Below are 12,377 nucleotides of genomic sequence, written 5' to 3'. Positions count from 1 at the left end.
TTTCAAAAAATCGTCTGCAGTCTTTCGTGTGGATCTGTCACTGAAAGAATTACCGCCCTATGGAAGAAAAATTGAGTCGGTAACCGTTTGGTTAGTCCATGCTTCATTTGCAACGTTAATAAAAGGGGAAAAAAAAAGATATCCTCGCCAAGTTTTTTTACGTACAAATCGTTGCTAAACAATAAGGTAGTTGTGTTAAAATCGATATTAAGGTAATAACGCAATTCGGGCGAAAAAAAATATCTGTGCGTGGACATAATTAAGAGATCGATAGTTTATTAATGTTAGTCATCTTTTAACTAGTTAATTGGAAATTAATTTCGTAATTTCATAAGAAAAACATTTCAATCCAAAACAAACCAACTCAATAGCGTTTAACAATAAAAAAGTTGCAATGTTCGGATTGATTTAAAAATCATTATTTTCGTGCTATATTATTATCTGAGCATTTTTTATAGTATTTAAAACTAGTATTTATTTTAATTACTGTTAATTTCAATCCACATTTTCTTTTTATATAGTAATTATTATAAATAAAAAAATAATTGGGCAATTCTAAAACTTTTGTTCACGTGATTTAAAATACCCTTCACCGGCGACAGTAAGGGTACTTTGCAAAAAACGAAAATAAGAAGTTCTGCCCAGAACTAAACGATCCTACGTTCCCGTATATCAACATCGGTTTTAACATCAGATCAATATTCTCTTAACTAGGGTTGAAAATTATACCTTTTCAACATTTAAAACTGATTTCTAAAAACAAATTATGCCAATCACTTAAAAAAAACCTGTTGAAACAGATAACATGTAAAGTACACAGTAACAAATTATTAAACAAACAAGCGTTGTCGCAAACAATACGAGAGCAGCTAATATCTTTACAGACAAAAAAAAAAAAATTAAAAATAAAACGCACATACATTTTACCAATTAATACAAAATAAATTATTTAAATAAATATATATATATATCGTTTGCAGCTTCCTTTCTCTTTTGTGTAAAAATAAAACGCCGCGGATTTAACTTCTTCCGTTGTCAAAAACTAAAAAAGGAAATCAATAATAATTAAATAAATAAAATAGAAAATAAAAAAGTAAGTAAAAAGCTCTAATAAAATAAACAATTTCCATTGAAAAATAAAACCGTTTACACTAACATATTTTTTTTCCTCAAAAACTTCTTTTTGCGTTAAAAAAAAAAAAAAAAAAAAATCGGGTTTTATTTTTCCCCCGTTGCCATAAATTTAAAAAAAAAAAATGCATTTTAGAAAATGAATAATGCACTCCAGTTTTTGAAAATTGCAACACCATGAAGGAAGCATCATAGTTGGATGAAATTTAATACACAATTGAGTGGTAATGATACAAATAAATAATTACATTTTCAAACCAAACAAACAATAAAAAGATATAGAAATTAGTATTTTGTGTGGCCACAACACGCCGCAATAAGAGCTGCTACACGACTCGGCATGGAGTGAAACAAAGTTTGAATATCTGCCTGCGGAAGAGTATTCCATATTGTTTGTATGCGCAACCAAAGTTCGTCTGTCGAAGCAACAGGACGAGGATCACGACTGAGAGGCCGCCCAAAGAAATCCCACACATGTTCAATCGGTGACATATCCGGGGAATATGCAGGCCAAGAAAGAAGCTTTACCTGCAGCGAATCAATAGTAGGGGGGCATACTACATTCCGTGGGAAATTTCGTGAGGAAATTGTGTGACCAACTTTAATATATTCGTTATGGTCTGTGTAACTATGCCTCACCGGGTGTTTTGCTTGAATTTGTGTCAGACGGCCTGTATGACGTCATCAATCCAAGATGGAGGCTTTAATGAGTTTTTGCAATTATGAGTTAATTTTTGGGTATTTTGTGATAATTTTCTGGCGAATTCACTTGATTAATACTCTATTCATCTTCTTATTATAAATTAAAAACAAAATATTTAATTTTTTTTGTTTATAACTTATTTTTTAAAAAAATTCTGATAAATCTTTTTTCACTTTGGCTCTCAGAATTAGATGTTTTAAAAGTACCTTGGGTAAACTTTCGCAGTTAAAAATACTTTTAATTATCAGGCTAAGATCACTAAACATTAGTACAGTCGAGCCTCGTTAATTCGAACACGATTATAGCAAACTACTGCTAAAGCGAACTACATTTGCGATCCCCGTCCTTTTGTTGAAAATCACTTAACACACCTAACACTATTGTTTTTCGGATAAAACGAGCTACTGTTGAGACAAATTCACTTTGAAGGTCCCTTTGAATTCGTTTAACGAGGTTTGACTGTATAATCGTTTGACAGAATTCTAATAACCTGTATACCCCCTAAACTCTTTGATCGGATATGAAGATCGTACATTGGGGGTGCTCTTAAGGAATTTGTAGGGAGAGTAGAAGAGAAAGCTCCTGCGTAGAGAAAGTATTGTTTCTCGGTTCGTTGGTGAATAGTCTGTAAATCTTCAAGTACGGTTATTTTTTCCTTAACTTATCACTGCTATTTTATTCACGATGAACTCTCCCAGAAACTCATTTACAAGTTTTTTTGCCTCCATCTTCGAAAAAAGCAAGGCATGCAGGATGCTAAGAGAAGTGCACTCATAAAGCAAGCATGGACAGAGGTAAGAGATTTCATGAAATTGATAAGAATAAACTATATTTTTCTACTTCCATTCATGAAGACAATGTTGTAGGCTACACCAACGAGATCCAAAATTGTCGTTGGTGACAAAAATAAGTGGTTTTTCTGCCTCGGAAAAGGCGGTGTAAGAAAACCATTGGTGGCGATAAAAACTGATTCTGCAGGTCAGCAATTAAAAAAAGCCATTGAAATTTCCAAAAATGAAACTTTCAAAATTAAACTCAGTGACTGTACAGATCCAGGAGACCCTCATGCAAAGAACATTTTACACCATAAATACTGCTGAGAAAAACAAATATTTAGTGTTTTCCGAAAAAAAGGCGATCCTGATGTAGTAACAAAGTCACAAGACATTATTTCTAATAAAGCAACAGACGTAGAATTCCCGTGTGCATTAAATGATTTTCTTGTTCAGGGAAATGTTACTACAATAGCAGACCTTGAAATGAATTATCTGTCAATTGTAGTGATGTGGGTCGGGTAAATACCCAGTGGGTAGGTAAATATTTTTTGGGTATTTACCCAAGGCCTGGGTAAATACCCAAAAACTGGATATTTTACAAAAAAATGCAAAAAGTGAATAGGAAATTTTTTTTAAATCTAAATATGAAATAATTGGTAAAACCGATACATACATATGTATAACACAGTTTATAATAATTTTTATTGAAAGATTTGATGAAATTATGAAAGAAACTTATCGTGAACCAAAGAATCTTTCTTTTCAATGTCACAATTGGAGAAGTATAAGTAATTCAATGATGAACTTCAGGATTTCAAAATCATAATCTAGGTTAGTCATATCCAAAAGGAAAGAAAAAAAAAAAAGGAAGCATGAGGGATGTTTGGAAGAATAAACTGAAAAGTTATTAAGACTATGATGTTATTTATTTATTTTACTGCTGTTTAAGTGATAACTTGGCAAATATAGAAACAGTTTTCACATTAATAAGCAAAAAAAAAAAAAAATCAAAATATTGTTTTCTGTTGCCTTGCTCATTTGCATTTGCTCCTCGGTACTTCATGAGGAAAATGTGTTCACACTATTTTTAATACACGCAAGAAGTAATGTAGGGTGGGAAGGTTAATATTTTTTTTGGGTATTTATCCAAAGGCAGGGTAAATTACCTAGTAACTGCGCATTTTGCAAAAAAAAAAAAAAAAAAATTAGGTGATATCAAAAAGTGATGATTTTCTTTTTAAAAAACATAAACCGTAAAACATCTTCAAACACATTTTACTGAAAAAGGAATGATCAAGTATTTTTATGCTAACATTTTTGTTGTACTGCATTTATTTTTAGTATTAAATTATTTTGCTCTTTAAATTAAAGCATATCAGCTGCAACGTCTCTATTTTTTCTCACACTCAATACATATGCTTGAAATACAAAATGAAGTGAAATGAATTAAGCGAACTAAGGACTGATACGTTATCTGCAGAATACACCTCAACACTTGAACTAGGTTTGGAGGAAATTTCTGCATGTAGGATAGAGGTAAATAAATATTAATAAAAAATTGAGCGGCATTTCGTTACATTTTGATGTGATGCAGGGACATATTACTGGGTAATAAAAGACTGGGATCTTAAAAAATTGATGTTTGCTTTTTTGTAACCAGTTAAGCTTTTTACTTTTTGTAGAATGGCTTTTTATATCTGAAATTTGGCTATCAATATTGATTAGGCATATCCAACACATTTAATGCGAATATCGTATTAATTGCCAAGTTGTTTCACACAATAATTCTTTGAATATGTGATCAAAATACAATTTTTGGGCAAAAATTATTGTTTTGTATATGATTGGTTATATATATATACATAGTGGAATACATGCAGAAAAGTATTTTAGTTGAATATAAATTTTTGAAATAAATACCCGGGTATATACCCAATTTGGGTATTTACCCGGGTATATACCCTGCGTCTTTACCCCTAAAAATAAATACCTGGGTATTTTACATCGCTAGTCAATTGCAAATAAAAATTTAGGAAAAAATAAAACGCAAAATGAAATTAAAAATCTCATTCAAGAAGAAATTGATGACGCTTTATTTATAATAATCCAAAAAGTGTAAATGAGTCGCAACGCGTATCTTTAAAGGAAACTGCAGGTATTACATTATCTAATGCAGAAGATGATTTTATAGACATTGGAAAAAACATGAGAACTATCTTTGAAGCTGCAAACATACTACTCAAAGCAGTTTCATCTGATCAGAAATGGACATTTACAGGATCTCTTGAACAGAATCAGATAGTTGATGCCGTTCCAATCGAAGTTGATCAGTTTTTTAAATGGTGCTGCAACGGAAAATTCGAAATTAATTCTATTTCTGAGGTGCATGACAATATCGTGCTGAATAAAGCAAAAAGACCATCACACATATCCATGTATAAAATACTGTCTCCGCACCAAGCATCGAAAGAAACTATTCATCAACACGCCCGAGATATGCCTTTGCAAGTAGGTGTTGGCCTTACTATGTACTCTGTTACCCGAAGCAAATATATAATTGATACTTTACATAAACTAGGTGTTTCGATTGATTATGCCAAAGTTCTACGTTTTTCCTCCTGATTTGAAAAAGGTAAGATTTTTATTTTGTGCTGCAGATAACATTGATTTCCTTGAAGACACATCTTATGGGAAGGGTACTTTGCATGGCATTGTAATGATACTTTATCAACAGAAAAAAGACTCGGATAGACAAATTCCACTTTCTCTTACCATACCTTCAGCATCCCGTTCCCTTTCGACATTACCTCAGTCCCTGACTGAAATAATGTCATATAAAATCGCAAAGACAAGTAAGCCCAAATGTTTAGCATATGGGGAAGCATTAAAAGATAAGAAAACACAAAGAGAGATATTAAAGGCATTATGACAGCATTAGGACCAGAAAAAACTCAAGGAATATTAGGACTCCATGCTCTATCAGGATGTGATTCAACAGGTTCTCTTGCTAAGAAGGGAAACCATCTTTTTGAAAAATTTATAAGACGGCAGACAAAAATACTCTTGATGCTCTGAGTCATCTGGGGTCAACCGAAGAATTTAATGCAAATGATAAAGTTGCTATTGAAGAATTTATTTACTCCTTGTATATGCCCCTGACCACGATTTCAGGTATTGGAGAACTTCGTTGGTTCATGTTTTCCAAGCAGTGGAAAACATGTCCCTCCTACAAGAACATCTTTGTCCTCATATATTTTAAGAGCGCATTATCAGGTATTAGAGTGGCGTCTTGCTGACCAGCACCCAAATTCACCATCACCGTTTGACTTCGGATGGGAAAAGAAAGACAACTTCTATGCTTCAGTTATGTGTGCTTCCTTGTGCACGTGAATCCATCTTGAAATTAGTTCGATGTAGCAAAGACAAGTAAGCCCAAATTGCATTTGCATGAAACAATGCATTTGCGTAAAGGGCAAATGCATTGTTGCATGCAAATGCAAATCTTAAAACATTGCATGCACTGAACTTTGTATGTGTGGAGGTGATGAGGACTTATGTGAAAAGCACAGCCAACAAAGCGATATTGATGACACTTTAAATAAGACCTGTTTGTTTACTTTTAAATCTATATTTGAATTAAAATCAGAGTTTAAATAATTAATTCATTATTTAGAGCACAAAAAATGTAAAAAAATAAAATTGTCATTGCTTCCGATATTAAATAACGGAAGTTGTAAATTTTTTCTACATTTAAAAAAAAATGCTTCTTATAACCCCAAAAACACGTGCATTCCAATAATTTTACAGGTTTTTTGGATAATAAATTTGATATATATTAAATATATAATAAAAGTTTAAAACCTTTCATAACATGCCTTAAAAATGAGTCAAAACCGAAAATTTTCATCAATATCTAGTGCAGCCGCCATCTTGGATTAATGACGTCACACAGGTCGTCTGACACAAATTCAAGCAAAACACCCGGTGAGGCATAGTTATATAGGCCATAAGGAATGCATTAGAATTGGTCCCACAATTTCCTCACGAAATTTCCCACGGAGGGTCTTTTACCCTAAGTATGCAACTGGACTACAAGGTAGGATTTGACAGTCCAGGCGGCATGTGGACGGGCATTACCTTGCTGGAATACAGAAACGGGCAATCCTTACAGGAAAGGAATAGCTTGGGGCTGTAAAACTTCGTTTATGTATCGGGTACTGTTCAAATTGCCAACAATTCGTAGCTATTGTGATCGTCCATGATAGGCTATGGCACCCCAAGCCATAACTCCGGGTGTTCGTCCACTGTGGCGTTTGATAATGCACTACGGAATGTGCCGTTCACCGGCATAGCGCCTGACACGAATTCGGCCATCATGGTGCCACAAATTGAAGCCGGATTCGTCAGAAAAGACGACCTGCTGCCAATTTGCATACAAGCTCCTATGCACATTGGGCCATTGTAGCCGCAGGCGGCATGGTTTTGCGAGAGAGGAATCCTGTATAAAGGAATCCTTGCGCGCAGACCACGCTGCAGCAGACATCTCCGAATTGATGAAGCACACAATGAAACACCTGTAGCTGTTGACCACTGTGCTGCCAATTGTCTAGAAGAAGCAGTGCGGTCCGTCAGCGTCATACGCACTAGGTGTCTGTCATTGCGAGCTGGCGTCACATTTCGGGGTCCACTCCCGGATTTCCGAGCTGTTCGACCCTCGTCCGTCCACTGCTTCCAAACACGCATGATTGTGCTGCTGTTACGCTGCACACGAGCGGCTACTGAACGATAAGACAATCCAGCTTCACGAAGGTCGACGATTCTGCTCCTTTCAAACTACGAAATTTGCTCAAATTTCGCTTTCTTTCGTCAAGGAGGCCTAGTAAAGATTCAGTTAACGTTAACTATAGTATATAACCACCGATAATTATACACGCCTCGTTACGGCCGTCTATTTATATTCGGTTCGATCCGCCGTTCAAAGGGCGCTGCTCAGCAGACGCATGCGCTACCGGTCTGCAATTCTAATCATTTGCATATCATGCCCTACTTTAAATTTCCTGCAATTTTCAGCTCACTCGCGTAAGTCCTTCGTGGTGTTGAAATTTCCACAAACAGGAGTTTAAAATTTCCTCACAAATGAATAATCTATATATATATAAATGGAGTTTGGTAAATTTGTTCCCTAAGATCTCAGGAACTACCCGGCAGATTTGGCTGAAACTTTCACCGTTTGTTCAGTTTAGTACTGGGAAGGTTTATAGACCAGTTCGAAAAAAATTCAATTGATAGTTCCCTTTTTATTCCAATTTTAGTCCCAATTTTCGCATAAATGTCCCAATATGGGGCTGGAAAAAAAAGTGCATATATTAACATTATATGTCCATCGAAAGCGCCAATTTTTCTGCTGAAGATAGCATCTGTTCGAAGTTGTATAAAAAACGAGTTATGAGCTTTTTTGTTCCCTGTTCGAAGGCTTTCATCAACCCAAGTCATTATTTAGTGTGTCATCTCAACTCCCAAGAATTGTTGCATTGTTGAATATTTTTGCATTTCGTCTGACTTTTTGAGGCTTTTCTCAAGTCAAATCTTAAAGTAACGTTTTTCCACAAGATTGGCTAAAAATAAATGGATTTGACTGATCATTTTACTTTCAAACGGAACTTATGTAATTAATGGTTTATTATTATTATTTATGCTGATTGGACACTTGCTCACTATATCTAACCAACCAGTAGAAATATCGCCAGAATTTTTTCAGAAAGATTTCAGTAGCTGATGCATTTGGCAGTTTTTTCCACTATCGCTGTTTTTGAGCCCAAAGACTACGTAATAATGTTTCTCAGCTTTCACCATATAAACAAAATATCGCCAATCAAAGATACTTAAAAAAAAAAAAAAAAAAACTGTGTAAAAAAAATTTCAGCAACTAAATTAGGCAAATACATAAACCGCACAAAAACTTCCATTAATTTTTCTTTTTGCACGATTTCAAACAATCGCCAAATTTTACTATCTATTTTGGAAACATTTCGGGTGAAACCGTTTAGCGCCATTTTATTTTGACCAAAAGTATCTCAGCATCTGGCAACAATATTTCTATAATAAAAATTAGTAAGGTGGGGAAGTAGTACCGAAAGCGTCCCAAAATGATTCTCGCAAATTTGGTAAGATTTTAAACTGCACCAAGTGCCTACAAAAATTGAAATTTCCCAAAATAACTAAAGCAATTGTAAGGGGAACCGGGCGACTACATTTTTTAAAACAGTTCGTACATCAATAGCCATACAGAGAAGGTTTTAGATTTTTTTAAAAAAAAGTACTAACAGATAAATCTTTTTAAACAAGTAAAGTTTAATTTCATATTTCGGAAATTCTTCAAATTTGTATATGCTTAAATGTCGTGCTTTCGTTTCTAATTGAATACTATTTTGTTCTTTATACTTATTGCTATTTTAGTTTAATGATTAAGGAAGAAGCTCGATTTTTAATCACGTCAAAAAGGTTTGTTTTAAATTCTTTCGCTTAAAACAGAAAACAAGGGCAAGTAACGATTGTTTCTCATAATTATTACTGACCCAGGCAACGCCGGGTATGTTTGCTAGTATTCATCTAAAATAAAATCTTCTGCACAGCTCTTTCTTTTGTTAATAAAAAAAAGTACTCCGAAATTTCTTTTATTTCCCGCTGCCAAAAGTAAAATAAATAAATCAAAACTTTGAAATGAATATAAAAACAAATCATCTCAAAGATCATTATTTAACACTAAAAATAAAAAACTCCAGGCTGTGATATCGGAGTTGGAGTTGTGAAGACCGGTTTTTTGGGTAAAGAAGTCGGAATCGGGATTCGAAGGTTTTAAAATTTCAAGAGTCGAAGTGATTCATTTTTCCGCCCAGTCTGCAGTTCTGGCACAGCTGCGGAATCGTGGAGTCGGACTAAATTTGGAGGTACAATCGAAGTCAGAGATGAAGGAGATAGGAAAGATATGACGTTGAGAATTCGCGGCCCCAAAGATGATTAAAAGTGAGATTTCTATTACAATTGCCAAACATATCATTTAACGCATTACAACCTGTAACTGTCACTAGGATTTTGTATCGAAAATCTCCCCAAAAAGTTGGTCAGACTATTCAAGTCAATATCCCTAAGTTGCTTCGTCCTACATCATTGAGCCTAAAATTACGAAACATGATTACTTGGTGGAGCACCTGTTCCGAATTGGTTGTTGTTTAGACTTATTCTACCTAGTCCAGTCGCAGGGAATGCCAAGTTCACGAGCTAGAATCCTCGAGAATTCCTAGACAAAAATATGATTGGTAAAAAGGTTAATACTGTTATGACCTGCACAATTCGAAGTGTGATCGGCTGAGGCCTGCGCAGAACTGCAGTTGTTGCACATCTATTAGGTCTTTTTTTTTTCCTGATCAACAGTGATGTGCCCAATAACAAAACTGCCAATAATGGACTAAATGGCTCGGTCAGCTTTGACTGTGAGGGCACCGCCCGAAGCTTACTTATTCCCTGCATACCAAGGGTGAGTATTACTGAATAGGCCAACTAGGCCGTGACCTAGGGCCCCGATATTTAGGGGCCCCCAAATGCGTGAAATTGCTTTAGTCTAGGGATAAAATTGTTTCAGTCAACGGCTAACGTTATTAAGATTAAATAAAGGGGCCCCCGAAAAAGTGTTCTGCCTAGGGCCCCTCGATATATTAATCAGGCCCTGAGTAGTCAAAGGGATATTCCATTGTTGCAAGTTTAAGATTCTAGGAGTAAATCTCAGAGAATGTCAAAGAGGGATTTAAAGTATCCCATCTAAATAGGCGGTATTCTAAGCGGATTATATTTTGACTAAAATGAAGGATAATTTGCATATAGAAAATCTCTTTATACAATATTTACAAAACTTAAGCATTATGATTCTAATAATTATTGTTAGCTAATCAATATAGCTGGTCAAAATAAGGGATCAATTCCCTATTTTAAGACGATAACACTGCTTCATTTCGGGAGCTCTATCAAACACTAATAATTAACCCGGCAAGTCGGCGAAGAACGAAGTAAAACAAAAGAACGCTGGGTTCTTATACTGAGTTGAGTAGCTCTACGGAGTCTCGCAGACAATCTGTAGTTCACTAACAATCAAAGCTTGTATATGACTTAACATACGCTTAGAATATCGTCGAATCACCATTAGAAGTGCCTTTCTAAGTCAAAAGTTCTGCAATTTCGTTGGGAAAGAGGTCAAAGTGAGAGGTTATCCATCGTAAGTAGAAATTGCCGCAAATTCGAAATTTATTCCACTAAGTTTAACTTGCCTACTTTGCAACAATTTAACTATGGATCGAGACCATCATCTTGGACAGTGCGTCGCAATCCAAGAAAGACTGAGACTGTGCATAAGTCAATATGATTTTTATTCTTTTGTTTTAACTTCTGTAATCCTTTTCTTCTATTTTTCATGTACCTTGCCTTTCAGAAATAACAATAAATGAACGATTTAACGTAACTAATTTTACCTTGTTCCAGAAATACGAAGTGGAGTTCCTGCTGCACCAGAAGTGGTATGACCCTCGGCTGAAGTTTGATGACGGGGGGAATCACCGGTACCTGAACGGGTTGTTGCACACGGAAAATATCTGGTTGCCAGATACCTACTTCATCAAGCACGGAGAGTTCAAGTATCCTCTTATCCCTATCCACATAGCTCTCAGGATCTACCCCAATGGTTCTGTGATATATTCCATGAGGTACAGTGATACAGCCATGTCTCACATTTTTCACTTTTTTGTTACTCTCTTTGTCATGTTTAAACTTATACCAGATTGTAACGTTACTTGACAATGGAGGAATACGCGAAGAGCAAGCAAAGTTCCGAACATGGTGTCCAAATTTTGAAAGAAATCACGCCATTAAATAATATGATTAATGTCTTAAACCAGCGTTTCTCAACTTTTTTGGACCTACCATCCTCCTGTAGAGGTTGACTGGCACCTATCGCCCCCTTCCCTTCTATCGTAAAAAAAAAAAAAAAGTTTGCTCTAGAGAACATAAATATTATTGGAACTATAAATCCCTACAAGCAAACTCATTCACTCACACTTAACTTAAAAATAAATGAAAAACAAAAGTGAACCTTTTTTTTGCTTTTCCAAAAAGAACTTTTGGGCATTGGATTGGGAACACTTATTGTGATTTGAATATTCCTCCAATGAGTAGACGTTTTGGTCAATGTAAACGGGTTCATACTCTAGTTTGTTTCAGGCATTAATCATCTTAACGTGTTTTCTTAAAAGTTTCCAGTAAGTTTTTGCTCAACATCTACGCATTCGTATGGATTTTTGTTTTATTTACTCATCAGCTCTAAGTTGTTAAATAATCTTTATAATTCGGGTTCGTTGGGAATATCCTCAAAAATACCCGTAAATTAGCTTCACGCTAGTAGCTAGTTATATAAATCTGTTTTCTGGGGATCGTTGGCATTTAGCTAGGTGGGGGGAAAATATATAATGAGTCACCTAAGAAAATATTGTAAAACATATTTTATTTATGTAATAGGGACAGTAAGAGTATTTAAAAAAAAACCCAATAATCTAAAGAAATTAGTTTACTGTAGTAATTATCACTCTATCCTTGAGATATACCTGTCTTGCAAATGGTTTTCATCAGACAAACGTCTTTTCAATTTTTTTTTTTTTTTTGACAAATCCTGTTTCAGTAACGTTGCTATTTGGAAACAACCATAACCGCAACTATCACGAAACCAT

The 12,377-nt window shown here is 34.9% G+C and overlaps 1 protein-coding gene across 1 annotated transcript in view; it reads left to right on the top strand.

Moving 5' to 3' along the window:
- LOC129220433 (glutamate-gated chloride channel-like) overlaps positions 1 to 12,377 on the top strand; it is a 191,103-nt gene that overhangs the window by 166,676 nt on the left and 12,050 nt on the right. The window contains exon 5 of the mRNA XM_054854856.1: positions 11,140 to 11,360. Within this exon, the coding sequence (XP_054710831.1) occupies positions 11,140 to 11,360 (221 nt within the window). The remainder of the gene's footprint in view (positions 1 to 11,139; positions 11,361 to 12,377) is intronic.

This window comes from Uloborus diversus, chromosome 4 (genome assembly GCF_026930045.1).
Source record: "Uloborus diversus isolate 005 chromosome 4, Udiv.v.3.1, whole genome shotgun sequence".
NCBI lineage: Eukaryota > Metazoa > Arthropoda > Arachnida > Araneae > Uloboridae > Uloborus > Uloborus diversus.
The sequence above is the reverse complement of the archived record's forward strand: the minus strand, read 5'-3'. Positions and strand labels throughout refer to the sequence as shown.